This window comes from Cricetulus griseus, chromosome X (assembly GCF_003668045.3).
Source record: "Cricetulus griseus strain 17A/GY chromosome X, alternate assembly CriGri-PICRH-1.0, whole genome shotgun sequence".
Lineage (NCBI taxonomy): Eukaryota > Metazoa > Chordata > Mammalia > Rodentia > Cricetidae > Cricetulus > Cricetulus griseus.
The window spans coordinates 40,636,823-40,658,879 of record NC_048604.1 but is presented as its reverse complement, the minus strand read 5'-3'; the positions used below and the strand labels follow the sequence as shown (position 1 = coordinate 40,658,879).

Below are 22,057 nucleotides of genomic sequence, written 5' to 3'. Positions count from 1 at the left end.
AGGTATCCCCCACCCACCCAACTCCTACCCCAGTGCATTGCGGGAAATGTAGTCTCGAGCTACAGTCAAATGGGTACAGGAAAAAGGATAGAAAACTACAACTCCCACGAGGTGACGAAGCGGGACTATTTCCCAGTCTGGCGGTAGCTTCGTGGGAGGGAGTTGGCACTCTCTCTGCCTACGTGGGAGAGAAGGCAGGGTTGGGGGAAGTGTGGCAAACCTCCGGAGGCGCTGCCGCTGAAGGAAGGTTTGGTGGGAGGAGAAGTAAAGGGGCGAAGACAGGCTGGGAGGGGAGAGGTAAGGAGGACAAATAGGTCGCCTCTCCTGAGGCGGCACAAAGTTCTTCGAGATGTGGCTGAAGCCTGAGGAAGTGCTGTTGAAAAATGCGCTGAAGCTGTGGCTGATGGAAAGATCCAACGAGTACTTTGTCCTGCAACGGCGTCGAGGCTACGGGGAAGAAGGCGGAGGGGGACTTACAGGTAAGCGGCGGCCAGCAGTTGTGGCCAGCTACACCTGAGTTAGGGCTGTGTCCACTGTCACTTAAAAGGTGGCGAGGCAAACAGTTATTTCGTCGCTGCCCGCCACCTCGTCCTAAACGGACTGGAGATTCTGCTCCCGCCACCACCTTTCCCCTGTTCCCACAGAGTCTCGACTGCGCTGGACAAACAGTTGCTCTTTTGGTCGGACCCTGGGAGGGTCCCGGACGGCTAAGGAAGAATTCAGCACCTGGTGGGTCGCTGCCCATGGGGGAAAGGGCAGATAGCCAGTGTGCTAGCTTGGCTAGTCCCCTTAAGACCAGCGATGGGAGCGGGTTCGCGGTTTGGAACTTAACTTTTTCTAAAACCTAAACAAATAACCACCACCCTGGGGAGTGAATACGCGCGGGAGTGGGGGGCATTGTAAGGACGTGGGAAACCTAAGGAGAATGAAATGCCCCAATCACACACTGAGAGACAGAGGATTCAAGTGAGATTTGGGTCAAGGCTTGGGGATGCTTGATGCTGGGGAAGTGGAGGAGCTGCCCTCAGAATTACTCACCTCTCCCAATTTTGCATCTTTCACTTTATATATATCCAAATTTTCTGTCCTTGGGAACCTCTGTTTCTGTTAAGCACACGTTTCTCTCCAGTGAGTTTGGCAATGCCTCTTCTTTCAAAGATGTGTAAACCGAACCCATGAAACAGAAGGAAGTTCAACTCTCCCTTCCTAACCCACCCTCCCACAGCTCTTAATTTTAAAAATTCAAAACGGCCCCAAGTCTGAAGAATCCAGTCAGGCGCTTTCAAACTTGGGGAGGCAAGAGCTGTTTTTCATGCTAATTCATGACTTGGTATTAGGACCTTGACTTGGTGGGCCAGGCTTAATTTGGGGAAGGTGATGGATGTAGAGGAAAGAAACAAAAATCTGAAAACCTGAATTGTCAAATTCTTTCATATATGCAGTTCTCAAAACACTACTGTATGCTACAATGACTTTTGGCAGTTGTAATTCTGTTCTGTCTGCAAAGTGCTGGACTAAGGGAGGACGGTGGAAGTAGAGGAAGATCAGTTGGTTTACTAGAAAATTATAATTAGAACCAAATGACTGAAGGGTTGAATGAAGAAGATTCTTAGTTTAAGTGACACTGATTTCCCTCTCCAGTTAAAAAAGTACTGGTACCTACTTTATGGAGATAAGAATATAAAATGGAAGATAATGGTCACAGAGATATATTTATGTTAAGGCAAGCCTTCCTGAATGTGGATAGAATTCACATGTCTAACGAGATAGATAACTTTACAAGTAAAATTCATCTTATCTAACTTCTTTAAAGGGCCTCCAGGAAAAAAAATTACCCTGATAAACCTGGCATTTAGCTTTTTTTATCTTCAAAAATTACAGTTTATCTTACAGAACTGTTTTCATTTAAATGGCAGTTTCCCTTCAATGAGAATTTCTTAAAGCAGGTTAATTATAAATGGATATTTTCCTCTCTATCCTAGCCACCCCTTTTATTAGTTCCCAATTGCTATAAAACAAGGAAATTTGTATGAAGAAGTAAACAAAGATTTCTACCAATCATGTATTTATATAGTGACTTATGGTCAGATGGTTTCTGCATGATTGTTTTACCTGTGACATTGACAAGATACCTGAAGTCATCATGTAAAATAAACAAAATGACTCAAAAAGGAGAAACGAGCTACTTAAAAAGTTTGCTTGCTTCCCTCTGGTCCACAGCAGAAGTGTATGCTGATTTTCATGGCTGTTTAACTGCTGTCTTCTTAGTTAAAATTGTGAAGCCAAGAGCTTTACTGTGCTGTGCTCATTTGCATGAGCTTTCATCAGAGCATGCATGTACACTAACAGAAACTTGCCTTTGTCCTTTTCGGTTACTTTATATGTTGTGTTATGTGCTACCCCTTTAATAAGGTTGGTTTATAGGTTTTGTATAATGGAGACATGACAGTGACCACCAAGAAATGGTAACTATTGTATTTTAAGATTTGTTTTCACCAGGCAGTGGTGGCACAGGCTTTTAATCCCAGCACTCAGGAAGCAGAGGCAGGTGGATCTCTGAGTTTGAGGTCAGCATGGGTACATACTGAGTTTCAGGACAGCCAGGGCAGCACATAGAAACAAACCCTCTCTCATAAAACGAAACAAACAAACAAACAAAAGATTTGTTTTCTTTGATATGTGCTAACTGGCTGGAACCACCCAGTAACCTAATGTCTTGAGTAGGGATTTGGTGAAGTTGGTTGGTTCCATTTGCAGGGAGAGGTCTAATTATATAGCTTAGGCCAGTTTCAAACTCACTATTTTCCTTCCTTAACCTCCCAAGTGCTGGTATGATAGGCATACACCAACACACCAAGCCTCGTGGACTTAATTTTCTTGCATAACGATGGTTCTATCAAAATAATTTTGACATTAGAATCACAAGGTTCCATTTCTAAATTTTTAGAAACTTTTTAGTGGACATCTGGTAGATTACTGACCATTTATCAAACTTTGTCCTCCTTAATTATCCTGGGTCACAGCAGAATGGAATGTTTTTGGAAATTTTTTGTTATACCTAAGGGAGTGATGGTGGTTCTTGTTTTCATTTATTTGGAGACTATTTTATCCTGGATTTCTCTAGTTGCCTCACATTTTCCCTGCCTTCTCATGTTGATAAAGGTAGAGACTTCACTATTGCAGCTAAATTTAGAGCCTTGTTTTGTATAATTAAAATAATTTGTGCATATTTGGCTTATTAAGCAAAAATCAGCAATTTTCTCTTCTTGGCAGTTGAGAGCCACTACATAGACTACATCCTGTTAAGTACTCTACAGAATGAGGCTTAGGATGGCCTGCCAATCAGGAAGTCTTCGGTAGTTTGTTGAGAGAATTTTCCTCTTGAATTTTTCATACCTGAATAGTGGTAAGCAGGTTCTTAGACATTAGATTTATAGCCGACATTAGATTTATAATTACTAACAGCAGACCTTTTTTATTCCATGTGGAGCAAAACTAAAAAATAAATATTAAAACAAAATCTTTTAAAATATTCTCTTTCCTTATCCCCTCTTTTATCTTGGTATTGTCCCTTTGAAATTAAAGTATCTTATAAACTAGAACATAGTTATATTTGAAATAAGCATTTTATTTTAAAGTATTTGTAGTAAGTTTTTCATTTTTTATTTAGACTTTATAAATCACTGTAAATGATTTACTTGAAACACATATATAATAAACAGAATTTATAACCTTTTAATGACCATGTAACTGAAACAGAAAGCTTTTCTTTTTCTTAAAGCCTCTACTCAAGAGTCCAACTCTGAAGATGTTCATATTTCATATTATTAGCAAAATACTGTGGCATTTCATGCTCACAAAGGGATCATCTGATAAAATGTTTGGTACTGAAAGGGTAAACATGCAATTTTGTGATAGGCCTTCAAAGTCCTGCTCCCCATACAACTTATGCTAAAGGTAAATTATCATATTGGCTTATTAAAAAGAAAATCTCACATGGCAAACACTAAGAAGGGCAAATCATATTTTGTGCCCCTGTCCCGATCCTTGGAGCACCTGATCCCTGTAAAATTAAATAAAAATTATCTTTAAAGGTATCTTGGGAGTTAGAGAGATGTCTCAATGGTTAAGACCAGTGACTGTTCCTCCAGAGGACCAAGTTCAATTCTTAGCACCCACATAGTGGCTTATAACTGTCTACCAATTCTAGAAGATCCCACACCAGACAAGCATATGGTGCACAGACATACATACAGTCAAAACCCTAATATACATAAAAATAAAGCAATTTTCAAAATTTTCGTTGAACAAGAAAAAAACAGCTTTATAGGTTTTGAGAACTAAAATAGTCAATGTTATCAGTTTTCTAGCTTTTAAAATTAAACTAAAATTGCTTTTCTATTTAACATATAAATCTGTCTCCCCCAAACCCTTTACACATAATCTGCACAATTATGACTTTAACTCTGAAGGATTTCGGGTGCAGAAGAGTAAACATTCCAGTCTGCACCCCAGGGGCAGATAGGGGAAGGGAAATGGTGAGACACGTGTCAACTAATACCTAAAAAACCCCGAGGTAGTCAATAATCCTTCCTTTCATCAAGAAAAGTGACCGAACTGGCCATCTTCATTTTTCAAAACTTCAACCTGGCCTTTCAAATTTAAAGAGATGATATGTATCTTTGAGATATAAAGATATAGATACAAATATAGATATAACACGTGTGTGTGTGTGTGTGTGTGTGTGTGTGTGTGTGTGTGTGTGTATCTTCAGAGCTATTAAGCTGTTCCAGGCAGGCAGGGGAGTGTGAAAGATTCCTCCTCTCTGGATGTTACATTTTGGGATTTTTTTTTTTGCCAGCATTCACATTGTGCAAATGCATCATCCACTGTTCACATTTTCTTCATTAACCCTGTTTCTTTTACCTTCTTTGAGTCTTTAATATGTATTTGGTCTCTTTACAGTTGTAAATTTTTTTTACAAATAAAGGCTTAGCATATTCATCTGTGAAATGAAGATAACATTGTCTTCTCTATCTCAGATCACTTTAGTGTGGGTCAAATGGGCTTTGAAATCTGTAACAAACATTTCATAGTAAATGTTACTGTAGGGCCTGAAACACCAAAGAAGTCAGTCTCAGTCCTCTCTCCTTTCCTCTCTGTCTCTGTCTCTCCGTCTCTGTCTCTCTGTCTCTGTCTCTCTCTCCCACATGTCCACACTATTTCCCCTAATAACTATTTTTTCATGTTGTATATAGAAATTGATCTGAAGTAATAATATTGAATATGTCCAACATAATAACACTGCAAGAGCAAAATACTGATAATCACTGGAGAATGTTATGATTCTGGTTGTGCACCTATTATTTGTAGTCAGAATAATGTAGAATTAGAAAAATTTATCATGATCAAGTTCCTGTTGATCTATGAGTCCCCTAAACCTAGACATTCCCAAATAGTACTTTTACAGATCTAAGCATCACTTGTACTGTGAATAGTGTTGAAAAATGTGTGTAGTTTTCATTACCCTATTAGCATTTTCAAAACGTAATTCTTGAAGAAGGAATAACAGTTTAGCTGATGCTGCTTGTGGACAGTTCGGGAAGGACTATGGGTATAAAGCAAGCTGAAAAAAAAAAGCATTTGAAGTTTGCCACACTGCTGTAATCGTGGTGATGTGGGTTTTGTGTTGCCTTTTTGTTAGAAAACTTTCCCTGTTTTCATCTTTTTGCCTCTGTGATTTCAGTACAAAAGGCAATACAAAATATTAACTGTGATGATATATAATGCATTCACCGAACAAGCATTTGCTTATGTGCCTCCTAAAAGTCAAGAGCTGGTTTGTTTTTTATTTTGTTTTGTTTTTAATTTTATGTTTATGGGTATTTTGTCTACATGTATGCCTGTACACCACATGAGTATGTGGTGCCTATGGAGGCCAGAAGAAGCCATCGGGTCCCATGGAACTAGAGTTACAGTTGACAGGCCTTCATTGTGGGTGCTGGGAATCGAACCCAAGTCTTCTGGAAGAGTGGCTAGTGCTCTTAATCACGGAGCTGTCTCTCCAGCCCCCAAGAGCTGTTCTGAAGAGCTGAAGATAAAGTAATAAATAAAAACAGTCTTCTTTCATGGGGTCTTATTCTAGCTGAGAGCAGTCAATAAACAAATCTTGTGTGGTATGACTGAAGCTGGTAATATGAAGAGTAAAGTGATATCTCATGGCAAACAAGGAAGTGGTTCATATTTTAGAAATTGATTTATGAGCAGAGACTGGAGGGATTTAGAGAATATGAGCCAATCATGTATTTGGGAACAGGATAAATTGAAATAAATCTTTGATAATTTTACTGTGACCAGATACAGAGAAGTGGGGTGGTAGCTGGTCATTGTTATAGATTTTGGTTAATAGAATTGCCATGGTTCCTACAAAGTTTGAAGTCTTCTAGAACAGTAGATAAATAAGTATATAATATATTATTACTGGGATAGCAGTAGCTCAATTTGTTGATTTATTTAATCTATGAAAAAAGACATAATAGACTCCTCCAATGCAATTTTCTATACCCAGCTTTGATATAGCTTATGATTAGCAGAAGTGCTATTAAATGAAACAAAGTTTTCCTAAAATCAGTGATTAATAACAATAGCTGAAATGCTTGTGGCAGAATTCCAGTGTGGCATCTGTGTAGCTTTTTGCCAAAATCCAATTTGGACCATTTTTAAATTTAATCATCTGTCTATAAGCACTATCAATATCTGGGAGGCTGTTTGCTAGGGAGAACTAACAAGGACATTCTAACTGGGAGAAACGGTGTTATAAAGCAAAAATATAACAGTTTGGGGGACAGTAAATCCTTTTCCTATATTTTAATGTTGAGAAATGTAACTAGGTTTAATTAACCAAATATCTACTCTTTTTAATCCCCCCATAAGACTTTATAAACTATGTGACAGAAGTTCCTTCCATAAAACAATTCTAAGCTATAACTGAGCATGGTGGCATACACTTACAATCCTATAACTTGGAGACTGAGACAGGAGAATTTGTGATTTTTGAGGCCATTCTGAGCTATGTGGTGAGATCCTGCCTCAACAAAATTTTTTTTTGTCTTTTGTTGTTGTTGTTGTTGTTTGTAAATCCTTTAATACGTAAAGATTTCAGTTAGAGAAAGAAACTATGTATGTGTATAAAAATTTCTAGTTTTCAAGTATATGTCTTTTAAAATGTTCAAGGATGGAAAACACAGTCTAAAAAGAATTATTTTATTAACTTTTTTTCCAAAGCTCTTAGCATAAAATTGGCAGCTTTCAAAATGCCATGTGGCTATTGGGTTATTCTAAAATAAGCACTCACAGTTGTGTTTGAAGGCTTAGATCTGGTAGCAAAATAATAGAATCAGGAAAGTTTACAACCTCTGTGGAAAACACTTCTCTCACATTTGAATATATTTTTTACTAAGTGCATTGGCAGTTTACTAATTAGTTTTCTCATTAACATTTAATGAGATTGACATTATAAAAAATTCAGTAAAGGTGTACTGGCCAGACTTTGTAAGCATGGCAGCTTATGATTAAAGAATCAGCTGTAAGGTTACAGTAGTGAGTCCTGTGGCCAAAATTGATAACCAAATGTTTTACATAGATTACAAGTGAATCTTACTGGTAATTAGAAAGTTCATTTACAATATTCTTTTGCAGCTAGAACAGTGTTGTCTTACACAGTGCCCTCAGTCTGCTTTATTTTTTTTTCCCGAGACAGGGTTTCTCTGTGGCTTTGGAGGCTGTCCTGGAACTAGCTCTTGTAGACCAGGCTGGTCTTGAACTCACAGAGATCCACCTGCCTCTGCCTCCGTAGAGCTGGGATTAAAGGCGTGCACCACCACTGCCCGGCCTTCAGTCTGCTTTATAAACAGAGCTGCTTGCCAAAAAAAAAAGGTACATGTTAGTTTGTGTACTAAATGAGCATGCTGGTAATGAACTTATCATTGTTTGAAGTTCAAATTTGGAAGTATCTGAAAATTGGAAGGACAATTAGTATCATTGCTCTGTGTGCCTTTTATTAGATTTTGTTTACTGTGGTGTGTGTGTGTGTGTGTGTGTGTGTGTGTGTGTGTGTGTGTGTGTGTGTGTAAGAAAACAAGTGGGAGCCAGTTCTCTCCTTCATCATAAGTGATTCAGGTATCAAACTCAGATAGGCAGGTTTGGCAGCAAGAACACTAAGCCACTGAGCCGTCTTGCCAGCCCAGATCTATGTTCTTAACACTGGCTGCCTGTTACATTTGACTGAGGAACATTGAAAAGCAACTGAATGATATTGGTGTATTTGTGGAGAAATTGATGTGTTGGATTTAATTTAAAATATTTCTGGGGGAAGAATAAACAAAAGTTAGTAATTATTGAAACTAGATTATGTATATATAGAAGTTCTGTTACATTTTATTTTGGTGTTTGAAAACTTTGTAATACAAAGTAAAAAATAGAATAATAACTGATAAAAAACAATTAAATCATAATCCCTGGGCTTCAATATTTTCAAAACTGAAGTTTTAAAACTCTTCCATGTGACTCAAATTTGTAGTTTAGGTTGAGAATCATTATCATGGAAGACAGAAGAATCAAGATTCAGAAAGATCTGGGCAATTTGGAGTGCTCAGGTAAAAGCAATGATACATAACCAATGAAACTGCATAGTATGGAACCCAGTCCTAATTGTTACATCTATACAACTCCTGCTCAGGGTTCTTGGTGGAATAGAGGGTGAAAAGATTCCAAGAGCCAGAGGAACAGTGAGTTTGTGACTCCTAGAAATGTAAGAAGGCATACATGAAGTCTCACCAACAAGACTATGTAAACATGAACTGAACAAGGGCAGTGACTGTAGACATGCCACAAAGCCTCAACTCTATACCAAGAACTACAGACAATTAAAGAATGTTGAAAGTCATTCCCAGGAAAGAGCACACCAATTGGTTATCCAATACCAAATAGTCAGCCCTGAAAACATACATGCAAATGATATTTACAGACTACACAGGTTGTATTCATGCATTATACACACAACAACAACAATTAAAAAGAAGCCATGAATTTGAAAGAAAGCAAGGGGAAATTTTTGATGGAGGAAAGGGAAGGGAGATATGATGTAATTACATTATAATATCAAAAATTAGAAGGTTATTAAAAAGAAAAAGATCATTTTTGAAAAAAATCAATGATGTGAGATTAAAATAGGTAAACACATATTAAAATATTAAATATGTAAACATTTTACATATTAAAATAGGTAAAAACATATATATATCATCTCTACTATACAAATGATACCTAGGTCAGTGCTTACATTTATGAAAAGGCTTAGTGTATTTTTTTATCACAGGAATAATTTAATAATGATGTGGTATCCAAAACAGCTAGCCATCTTAGACTACATTAAAAGAACCATGGGGGTTAAATGGAGAATTTGCTTAGTGGTAGAGTGCTTGCCTAGCATGCACAAGGCCCTGGATACTGGAAAAAACAATAAAAAGATTCATGGTGTCCATAATATAATGGTCTATGTATGTTCAGACTTTATGTGGTATTGAGGTGGGTTTGTTTTGATTTGTTTTGGATATGAGTTCCAGATAGCGCAAGTTGGTCTTGAACTTCCTGTGTAGCTGAGAATAACCTTGACCCTGTGACTATCCTGCCTCCATCTCCAAAGTGTTGGGATTATAGAAAGCAGCCACCATGTCTGGCTTAGTAGTCATTTTTGAGTAACACTTTTAGCCACTATATTCAGGAAAGGCTATGTAGTTGTTGGGACTAAGTGCAAAGTGAAAACTAAGTGACCCTTCAAATAATAAGGATTTTAAAATACTGACAACAGAGCATTAAACAACGCACAGAATCATTCTACACTAAGAGCTCTATGTACAGATCATAAACCCAAATATCAGCCGGGCGTTGGTGGCGCACACCTTTAATCCCAGCACTCCGGAGGAGGCAGAGGCAGGTGGATCTCTGTGAGTTCGAGACCAGCCTGGTCTACAAGAGCTAGTTCCAGGACAGCCTCCAAAGCCACAGAGAAACCCTGTCTCAAAAAAACAAAAAACAAAAAATAAAAAAACCAAATATCAGGTCCTGACTCTAACCTTCAGAAATACAATTCCTTCTGTATTTTAGAAATAGGTAGCCTTGGAGAAATAAAGGCAAGGATACAACATAGGAGGTAAATATGCTAGAGGTTAGATTATATGACCAGTCAGGATACTTTGTCATTTCCAAAGTTTGTGGTTCTTTATCCAGTCAAAAGACAGGCTTGTGGATAGTAATTACTGTTCACAAAAAAGTGCCTTTTAGAAAATACCATGTAACTTGGCATTTTTGTAATCTTACTGTGACAGTTAATAAAAACATAATTCACATTAGTTAATGTACTTATTTCCTTAAGAAGGTGGGTGTAACTTGTTTTTCTGGATCCTTCCAAAACCCATGGACCTTTACCAGAATCTGTAATGGTGATTGATATCTACGTTTTAGTCATTAAAAGGATAATTTGAGTATCTTTTTGTACTAAAATTTCTTATTCTGCCATGCAGCTGACAGTGTCTAGTCTGTTGTGACTTTGTGGTAGTTAAACAAATGTTGCCAATGAGTAAGCTGATTATGACCTTCAATGTTCAGGCAGGCAGATGATGAACCTCTGTGCATATTGAAAAGCAACCCAAAGTTGCTTGCTTATTCTCTTGTACTTTCAGAACTCAGACCTTGGCACATATTAATTCCTGTATGACTTGCAGGGACTTGATGATGATTACAGCTTAATGAGCTGGAATAATTCCCCGATTGACTAGAAATGGATTTTAGTGCTAGCTTCCAAATTACTTGTTGCATAGTTTTATATTAACTACCTAATTTCATGTACTTATAAAATCCTAACAATTTCCTTTTATATTATGTAAGACATAACGTTGTCAACGTTTCTGTTGCCAGAACATATTAACCTTTCTTGTCAGTGATTTTGACCACTCTGTTGCTAATGTTATCACAACCTATCAGAGATTTGTTGTGTCACTTGGAAATGATTTTGTGTCATCTCCTGTCTGTCGTCTCTTCCTCCTAAGACATCCACATCACCACTGTTCTTTCTGCCAAACTTTACCCATTTATGTTTTGCCAATACTTCTAATACTAGCTTTTATAATGAATAAAGAAATAACAATTGAGCTAGTTTTATAAAAATTTCATAAGTAAATAAACTGCTTTCCTTGCAACTATATTGTTTTCTTTTTCCCAAACATTGTTTAAAATTAAACTCTTAGAAGACAAGTGTCAAATAAACTAGCAGCCGAACTGCCCTGTTGTAAATAAATACTTTTCCCCCCTTTGAGAAAGGATCTCACGTAGCCCAGGCTGACCTCACACTTGGTATGTAGCCAAAGCTGGCTTTGAATCCTGCTCTTCCTAAGTGATGGGATTCTAAGTGTGCACCCCCATATCCAACTTTCAGTAAACACTTCCATAAGTTTTCATTTCTTTATCCTGACAATTTTGTCAGTTTATTATATGTATGTATACAAATGACTTGATTTCTTGGCCAGTGTATGTTAGCTTTTTTTTTTTTTTTTTTTTTTTTTGGTTTTTCGAGACAGGGTTTCTCTGTGTAGCTTTGGCGCCTATCCTGGCACTCGCTCTGGAGACCAGGCTGGCCTCAAACTCACAGAGATCCGCCTGCCTCTGCCTCCTGACTGCTGGGATTAAAGGTGTGCGCCACCAATGCCCGGCGTATCTTAACTTTTGTACTCTTTTGTCTTTTGAATATTTTCACTCTCCTGCCTTCAAATTGAGAACATTCTCCCTGTCTTCATTTTCCAACAAATTCACTCCCATTACTATTAAAAGACTGTATGTGTATGTTTCGCTCCTCTTTCCTTTCCCCTTGACCAAATGCCCAACTTCTTCCAGCTACTACTTTGATCTACTTTGATGCTTATTTATCTTTTTATGCTGAAATCTCTGTGATATTTCCCTCTTCACTAGTTGATGTATAATCATTCCCCCCCCCTCTCTCTCTCTCTCTCTCTCTCTCTCTCTCCCATTGTCTCTTATCTAGTACCTCTTAAACATTATTTGTCTAGATTTCCTTATTCTTGGTACTTCAATAAAATCTTCAATTCATACTTTACTTTTTCCTTTGCAGTGCTGAAGATCAAACCCCAGGGTCTCATGTATGTTAGGCAAGTACTCTGCCATCAACTCCATCCCCAGCCCATACCCTAACTTTTGACCATATCCAGTAATTTCTTTCCTTTATAATCTCTATGCTGCCACTGCAGAAATCTTCTTGTCTAAAGTCCTGCTTCATTTTCTTATGTAAGGAATAAAATACCTGCCATGTGGACTAGAAAAGCTTGCCACTATACAATTTGAAAGAGGCTTAATTTAAGCCCACTACGGGGTGCTATCCTAATTTGAAGTGTGTCAATAGGCAAAACTTTATCCCACATGATTTTATTTTATTTACTTCTTTCATTTAAAGAATTTTTTTTATTTTTGAGATTACAGTTACATCATTTCCCCTTCCTTTTTCTCCATCCATACCCTACCATGTACCTCTCTTTTCTTTATATCCAATTCATGGGCTCTTTTCCAACAATTGTTTACGTGTGTGTGTGTGTGTGTGTGTGTGTGTGTGTGTGTGTGTGTGTGTGTGTGTGTGTGTGTGTGTTCTAAATATAAAAATATAACCTGCTCAATTCGTATAATGCTATTTGCATGTGTATCTTCAGGACTGGACATTTGGTATTAGGATGCAGTGGTGTCATGTATACTTTTTAAGATGTATTTTTAAAAAAATTATAAAGAATACATTTTGATCATATACATTCCCTCCTTCAGATTCTCTTCATCTCCCTACACACCCAACTCCATGCACTCATTCATTCTCTCTCCCTTTCTCTCTCCGTCTCTCATAAAACAAAGGTCAAAACAAACAAGTTTTCAGATTTATTTATGTACATGAGTGATTTTCCTGCATGTATGTTTGTGCACCACATGCTTGCCTATAGATGGTTGTGAGCCATAATGTGGGTGCTTAGTCCTCTTCGAGAACATCCAAGTGCTCTTAACTGCTGAGCCATCTCTCCAACCCCCAGAAATCTTTATTGAGAATTTTTCCCACTATCAAAATCCTGGGTCATATTACTAACTGACATTAACCTACATTTGTGACCCTTTTTATTTTATGTTTAGTCCCATATCCACACTCTTGCCTTTTCAGCTGAATTAAATTTCCCTTTTCTGTCTTCTGTTCTCTAATTTTAGCTTCAATGATTTCCTATCCCATATATGCCAACCTACCTATATTTTCAATGTAAGCTAATTTGAAATCTGAAATCTTTCCTAAAAATAGGAAAAGAGCCAAAAGCTTAGCTTGTAATTGTTTTTTTTTATTTTTCTTGGCATGATATATGCTGAATTAAAAAGAAATGCTCATAGAGCAAAACCGTCACTCAGCCAATCAAAGCTTTCAAAATAGAAGAGTATGTATATATTTGAGCCATTTTATGACATAGATAAGGTAGCACCTTGTGCCATATTGTGCTTGAAGTTAACATACAAACCGAGAGGTAGGAAACATAGTTATTCTCAGAAACCTTATAATCTAGATAAGGAAGCATACATATTATATATGAAACACTTAGAAAGTAGTTGTAATAACGAACTTAATAAGTAAATACTCAGTTATGTAGTATAGAACTAAAGTTTTATAAGTATTTAGAGAAGAGGGAAAACATTATTGCTTGGCAAGGCTACTAAAGATTTCATAGGGGAAGTGGAACTTAAAGGAAATATGCAATTTGGATTAGCTGGAGTTAGCTAGAAGACTTTTGCTAACATTTCTCAGTAAAAAGATAATTGTTCAGCAAAGACCCTAAGGGAAAAATTTGCTAGCTATTTGAGAAAACAGAAATATTTTGTTCCAGGAAGTAGTAGGGAATATAATCAGATAATTGCAATGGAACTAATTGAGCAAGAAACTTGAGTACAAAATTGAGGAATTACAAATTGTTGAAAAGAAAATCATTTTACTGTAACATTCTTAATAATGATAACTTCACCTTATTTACATATTTAAGATGTCCTTATACAATGCAAAATAACTAATACTGAGTGTTTCTCTGTGTGCTGAGCATTACTCTAAGTCATTGGTTCTCAACCTATGGGTTGCAACCCATTTGGGATTTGAACAACCCTTTCATAGGGGTGGCATGTCAGATATTTACATTATGACTCCTAACAGTAGCAAAATTACAGTTATGAAATAGTAATGAAAACAATTTTTTGGTTGGGGGTCACTACAATATGAAGAAGTTTATTAAAGGGTCACAGCATAGGAAGGTTGAGAACCACTGCTCTAAGAAATAACTCATTTCATCTTTATGATACCCTTTGCAATTGATTCTTTTTTGTCCTCATTATTTTACAAATGGGGATGTAGAAATGGAAACTACTTTAACGAGCTCAAGTTGGAGTAAGTGACAAAACCAGAATTCATTTTCATATACTCTCTGATACTAAAATATACCTCCTTGTCTAATAAATACAAAACCTTCTTATAGAATTTCTTTAAGTATTGCAGATAAGATATTTGAACAATTAAGCCTCACATATTTTTATTGAAAGATTGTTTTCTCAAACTATTTATACTGATAAATATTATCCTTTCCATCCCAAATATGTGTTTTTGGTTTGGTCTTTATTATGTCTGATTAGGTGTGTGTGTGTGTGTGTGTGTGTGTGTGTGTGTGTGTGTGTATGTGTGTGTGTGTGTGTGTGTTTTGGAGGCCAGAGGACACCCTTGGATTTTGTTCCTTAGATGTCATCTATGTTTTTCCCCTTTAAATTGTGGCTGGGCTGGCTAAACAATGATCCCTGGGAACCCAACTTGTTCTGGCTCTCCAGGTGTGTGCCATCATGTCTGGCTTTTTAATGTAGGTTCTGGGGATTGAACACAGGTCCCTGACTAAACTACTCCCTATCCTCTCTATATATGTACTGTAGAAAACAATCTCAATAAAGACTCTTTGGAGTAGAATTTTAAAAATAAGTTCATTAATTTGTCATTTGAATCTATGTTTTTAATTTCATGTAAAGTCCATATTTTAATACTTTTTTTTTCTGTTACAACAGGGCTTCTGGTTGGAACTCTTGATTCTGTCTTAGACTCTACTGCCAAAGTGGCTCCGTTTCGCATCTTACACCAGACACCAGATTCTCAAGTTTACTTGTCAATTGCATGTGGTAAGTATGATTGTTCAAATAGAATTAAGACACTAAGATAATTATTGTACAACTAATTGAGCCTCAAATTCCAAATTGAAGAGTTAATAATTACAGAAGTGAAAATACTTTTGCTAAAACATTCTTACTAATGAAGATTTTTAATCTTATTGAAATGTATAAGATTCCTATCTAAAAATGAAATCAACTAATACCACATGCCACCTTGCAGTAAGCATTGTTACAAGTGCTTTGTTTGTAAGAAAACTGAATATTCAAATTTGCTTATATTCCCCAGTTATTGAGGAGCAATTAAATGCAACTATTCTTTGAGAGAATAACAATACCACCTCTCTTTAAGAATGATTATAGGTTATTGAAAGATTAACACTCTACTGATATTAGAGTACTGAAGTGTGTGGTCCAGCAGTGTAGATACTGAGGATGCCTTAGGTCAGTGCTTTGCTGCCTGGCTCCTTTGACAAACTTAGTAAATTCTTTACCAAACTGCTGAGGAGATAGGACATTCCCCATTAAATATCAGTATTCTCTTTTTCTCCTTCTAATAACTGAGATAAGGAGATCATAGAGTTTATGGTAAGCCCAAAATGTAAAAAGATTCTTCCCTGAAAAAGTAGAACCCTGAACATTTGATTTTTTTTTGCTTTGCTTTTTTTTTTTTTTTTTTTTTTTTTTTGCTTTTTTGAGACAGGGTTTCTCTGTGGCTTTGGGGGCTGCCCTGGAACTAGCTCTTGTAGACAAGGCTGATCTTGAACTCACAGAGATCCACCTGCCTCTGCCTCCTGAGTGCTGGGATTAAAGGCCTGTGACACTACCGCCCAGCACATTTGAATTTTTAATTCACATATTTAATGTTTCTTAAAAGGCATTCGTTGCGATCTTGAAATATAAAGGAATGATTTGCAGGTAGTGCTACATAATCACTCATGCCCAGATGGTCCAGATCTTTCCACAGAATATTGTAGGGAGTAATCCCACATACCTGTTTGGGCGTGGTCACAGGTATGCAGAAGGGATGAGATAAAAGAACTGGGAAGGAGGCTCTCGCCCTCTTTCGAAGTTCAGGTCGGGTTTTGGAGTGCATCTGAGACTGGACTTCTCGGAGTGCCAATCTGGTTATCAGCCTTTCGTGTGAGTATTCTTAATAAATATTCCATTAATAACCATATCCTGTTATCGATTCTGTTCCCTTTCAGAGTATATTGTGGGTAGTATGGGAAAGAGATTGTGATGAGTTTTCCAAATAATAGAGATCAGAATAACTTTAACTCATATGTAATATTTGTGCTTGATTTCCATTGTAATATTGAACAGAACTAGAATCTCATATTTCTGGCATTTTTACTGTTGACTGATTTCTTTTTTTCTCCTCCCCTCTTTTCTAGTGTACGTGTGTGTGTGTGTGTGTGTGTGTGTGTGTGTGTGTGTGTGTGTGTGTGTGTGCTTGAGAAAATGCACGTGAATTTTTAGACACTTCATATTTATGAATATACAGCATACATTTATTGGGATATGTGACTTTGAAGGAAATTCCCGTCTAAATTTCCTTTAGTCACCCTGCTGAGTCTGTTCTTCTAAATTCAGATAAGGTTAAGAGAATTTTGTAACCTTGGTTCTGAAAACTGATTAGTCAAAATGGTTTTGAAAACCGAAAGTCCTTTTTACTTTAAAAAAGTAAAATGTGACTATTCTTGCAAATGAAACTGATTCATGAGTATAGTTCTCATTCATAACATGAGTAAAAGTCTAACTGGATTATAGAAAATGAACAATTTTTCAGTGTCAATAAATTTTTACTATGGTCCTTTATATACCATGGGAACATTCTGTGAAGTCAAGATTATTTCTTTTTAGTGATATCTGTAAAATCCATATTTCTAGGAAGACTTAAAGATATTTGGTAATGGGAGGAGTGGGGCTGGATAATGAAAGTTTCTACAAGTGAAAGAAAACCTAGAAATAATAATATATAATATGACCCTCAATAAGACAGCTAAGACTGATGCCATATGGTTTACTATTGCCACAGGTTCCTGACTTCCATCATGCAATGTCTGTAAGTTTGCTAAGTTTTCTAGTGGATGGACTGGTTGTTACCAAAGGGTTTGTATGTTTAGTAACCATAGTAAAAAGTCCACAGTGAGAAGGACTGTCACATGCTTGCTATTTTCAGCCACAAAGAGTTTAGACACAATGCTAGTAGTTGTATTTGACCAAGGGGTAAAATGTGTGTGTGTGTTTGTGTGTGTGTGTTTGTGTGTGTGTGTGTGTGTGTGTGTGTTTCCTACATGCTTTTTAAAGATAAAGAATGCTTTCTAGGCACTAATTACTGTTATATTATTTTCATAATTTTAATATTTTATTATGAGTTATAATTGCTTTTTTCCCATTTCATTAAATATTGTATTTATATTTATAATAAATATAACTATACTGCTCATATAACTATAATTCATGCTCATATATTCGGATGGGATAGGGAATAAATTTATATATTTATTTCTATATAGCCATCATTTGTGAATGTGACCAAATAGTTTTATTTATTTATGTTTTTGTTTTTCGGGACAGGGTTTCTCTGTGGCTTTGGAGGCTGTCCTGGTAATAGCTCCTGTAGACCAGGCTGGTCTCGAACTCACAGAGATCTGCCTGCCTCTGCCTACCCTTTGCTGGGATTAAAGGCATGTGCCACCACCACCAGGCTTTTTGTTTTGTTTTATTTTATTTTATTTCTTTTTAAACTAAATTTGTTTAAGTATCATGAGGTTTATTAAGGAGTTTTCCTTGAATATTTCTTTTCTATATTATTAATCAGGGGCCAACAGAGAAGAAATAACAAAACACTGGGATTGGTTGGAACAAAATATCATGAAGACTTTATCTGTGTTTGATTCAAATGAAGATATTACTAATTTTGTACAAGGCAAAATAAGAGTAAGTGGATGGATGAGTGAATAAAGAAGATGTGTTATATATTCACAGTGCAGTTTATTCTCCCATAAAGAAGTAGTGATGTAATTTGTAGAAAATGTATAGAATTGAAGATAACTATGTTAAGTTAAAAAAATCTAGACTCAAAGTCAAGTAGGCCATGTTTCTCTCCTTTGCAGAATTTAAATTCTATACAAAATATACACACTCTCATACTCTCTCTCTCTCTCTCTCTCTCTCTCTCTCTCTCTCTCTCTCTCTCTCTCTCCCACACACACACACACACACACACACACTCATGCACAAAGTGAAGGATGGTACTACTTGGAGAAAGAAAGAGAACTAATGGCATATACAGATTTAAGTGTTTATTAAAATCCAGATTATATAGAAAAATATGAGAAAAAGACAAGTATTACCTGTTTCTCTCATGCACAAATTTAATATATATCAAAATCTATGTTGTATACATACATATATGACATCGAAATTGGAGTATGAAGGGGTCTGTGGGAGTGGAGATAGGGACAAGAGAGGGTGATAGAGGTGAATTATGAGCAAAGTACAATGATATACATGTATGGAAATGCCATAATGAAACTCAATATATAAACAATAAGAAGCTATGGAAATCAACTTACCTTTAATTTCCTCGTTTCTTAGTTGGTGTGAATTCTAAGCCCTCAAATAAAATGTGCATGACTCTAAAAAAGAATAAGTGATACGGATATGTTCTGTAAATGGGATACTAAAATCTTCAGCCCTCTTCAGAAAAGATTAGAGGTGACACAGAAGGTCCTCCTTTTACTGGCACTTTTTAGGACTTTCAGAAGCACATGTTTGAGTGCCAGGATAAGTACTTCAGGAAATTGTACAATGGCATGGTTTTGGTGTGCTTTTGAATATTCCTAGTGGTGTTTTCCTTTCACTCTCTCTTAAATAGGATTTTGAACAATGCCTTTGTTCATTCAGATGCTTGATGCTTACATTTGTGATAGCTTCATATAAAGAAAAAAACACTGATATAAAACTAAAGACAATGTGCTCTCTCTTCCTAAGAGAAGTATGCTATGCACACATATATACATTCAACCTGTATAAACATATAGGGCTATTTAATCAACACTTAAAAACTTAAAATCTATACTTAAAATTAAATATGAAAAAGATTTTTGTTGCTAGGTGACGGTAAGTTTTCAGAAGCTATTTTATCTTTTCCAGGGACTAATTGCTGAAGAGGGAAAAGATTCTTTTGCTAAAGAAGATGATCCTGAGAAATTTCGAGAAGCCCTTTTGAAATTTGAAAAATCTATTGGTTTACCAGAGCAGGAAAAATTAGTAACATATTATTCCTGCAGTTATTGGAAAGGACGGGTTCCTTGTCAGGGCTGGCTGTATCTAAGTACCAATTTTCTGAGCTTCTATTCTTTCTTGCTAGGATCAGAAAGTAAGTGTCTGTTTATTGCTTACATGGCTTTCAACTTTCTGAATGACTTATCAACTCAGTGCCATTAGGTTGTGTATGCAGCAATGGGATTGATATTATAAGTAATTAAATTATATTCTCAAATCAAAGAGGTTTCAACCACAGAAAGAATTCTTTTAAGGTTCTCTATGTAACACAGGGAACAAATTAAAATGCAGATAGAAAGTCTTAGACATATGAATAGCAGATGAATTTTAAGTGATAAGCATCTGGTATATAATCACGTCTACCTTGTTAGAAGCTTCCCACTTGCTTTAAATTGTGTTTTAATTCTTGTTTTAAACATACAGCATAAGCTAGTAGCGATTGTACCTCATACATCTCATTTTGCAGCTGCAAAGAATCAAATGGTATTATTTATAGCATGTGTATAGCTTTTACGTCAATGGTTGTATAATTAGATAATAATATATGAAGAAACAAATTTAAACATCACATCAAAATCTTTTTCTAATTCTTTAAAATGATATCTGTGCCAAGTATTGGGTTTATAACTCAGTGGTAGAGAGCATGTCTGGCATGTGAATCAATCCCAGTACTATTAAAAACAAAACAAAAAAATCAAGAACATATATATATATATATATATATATATATATATATGTCTTTAGAATCACTGATTATTATATATTTATGACAATGCTTTAAAATTTTAACTAACTTTGACCTCTAAAGTACTGTATCATTTTCCCAGTGGTCATGACAAAAGAACTGAATCATAGGCATAAATCAATATTGAAAATTTAATTGCACTTACTTACAACTCTTATTTGCAGTTAAACTCATTATCTCCTGGGATGCAGTCTCAAAACTAGAAAAGACTTCAACTGTTATACTAACAGAGAGTATTCATGTATGTTCCCAAGGAGAAGATCACTATTTTTCAATGTTTTTGCACATTAATGAAACATACCTTCTTATGGAACAGCTGGCAAACTATGCCATAAAGAGACTTTTTGATAAGGAAACATTTGATAATGACCCAGTCCTTGATGATCCTCTACAAATTACCAAAAGGTATTTAAATATTAATATTTAATATTTACTTCTCTTTTCCTCTATTATCTCTTGGGGTTGGGGGAGTTATGCATGCTGAGGCAGGGGCACAGAGGATAACTTGCAGAAGTCAATTCTCTCCTTCAAAAATGTGGATTCTGGGGATCAAACCTCAGGTCCTTATCCTTGGAAGCAAGTGCCTTTACTCTCTGAGCCATTTCACTGGCCCTAATATTTGCATTTTGAAGTATTGTAAGAATGGTATAACAGTGATTAACATTAAAAGTTAAATGTTTCGTAATACATGATAGATTTTCTTTGGGCTTGATCATTGATATATGTATTTGTAAATTTATTTGAGTACATTTCAGAACTGCTGCTCTTCCATGAAATTTAATTCTAAAATGTAATAGAAGTTAGGTTTGGAATTTTTGATTAAATAGAATTTTTATTTTTTTATTAGAAAGAAAATTATTTTACATGTCAATGTCAGGTCCCTCTCCCTCCCCTGCCCCCCCAACTAACACCCTACCTATCCCATACCCTTTCTGCTCCCCAGGGGGGTGAGGCCTTCCATGGTGGGGGTCTTCAGAGTCTGTCATATTCTTTGGGATAGGGCCTAGGCTTGTGTCTAGGCTCAGGGAGTATCCCTCCATGTAGGATGGGCTCCCAAAGTCCATTCCTATGCTAGGGATAAGTACTGATCCACTACAAGAGGCCTCATAGATTTCCAAGGTCTCCTCACTGACACCCACATTCAGGGGGTCTGGATCAGTCCCATACTGGTTTCCCAGCTATCAGTCTGGGGACCAAGAGCTCTCCCTTGTTCAGGTCAGCTGTTTCTGTGGGTTTCACAAGCCTGGTATGAACCCCTTGAGTATGTCTTTGTTCTGGTTTCAGTTGCTGTGATGAAACACCATGACCAAAGCAAGTTGGGGAGGAAGCGTTTATTTGGCTTATACTTCCTCAACATCCTAGTCCATCATTGAGGGAAGTCAGGACAGGAACTCAAGTAGGGCAGGAACCTGGAGGTAGGAGCTGATGCAGAGGCCATAGAAGGGTACTGCTTACTGGCTTGCTCAGCCCGCTTTCTTATAGAACCCAGGAGCACCAACCCAGGGAAGGCACTGTCCACAATGAGCTGGGCCCTACCCTTTAATTCACTAATTAAGAAAATGCCTGTTGGTGATGTCTCAGCAATTGGGTGGTAGAGACAAAGGGATCTTCTGAATTGGAGGCCAGCCTGGTCTACAGAGTGAGTTCCAGAACAGCGGGGGTTATATAGAGAAATTCAATCTCAAATAAAAAGAAGAGGGAGGGAAGGAAAGAGGGAGGGAGGGAAAGAGGGAGGGAGGGAGG

At 36.6% G+C, this 22,057-nt stretch overlaps 1 protein-coding gene across 5 annotated transcripts in view; it reads left to right on the top strand.

The window, feature by feature from the left end:
* The first annotated feature begins 171 nt into the window (after nt 1-171).
* Nucleotides 172-22,057, top strand: part of Tbc1d8b (TBC1 domain family member 8B) — a 66,351-nt gene continuing 44,465 nt past the window's right edge. For 2 of the 5 annotated variants that reach the window (XM_035449920.1, XM_035449921.1), the window contains exons 1-5: nt 172-479; nt 15,175-15,285; nt 18,101-18,219; nt 19,438-19,663; nt 20,479-20,719. In XM_035449920.1, coding sequence (XP_035305811.1) covers nt 350-479; nt 15,175-15,285; nt 18,101-18,219; nt 19,438-19,663; nt 20,479-20,719 — 827 coding nt within the window. In that variant the 5' untranslated portion in view covers nt 172-349. Of the gene's footprint in view, nt 480-12,181; nt 12,219-15,174; nt 15,286-16,287; nt 16,417-18,100; nt 18,220-19,437; nt 19,664-20,478; nt 20,720-22,057 lie in introns of those variants that run through there. The other 3 variants (XM_035449922.1, XM_027433618.2, XM_035449923.1) reach the window with 3 other exon arrangements.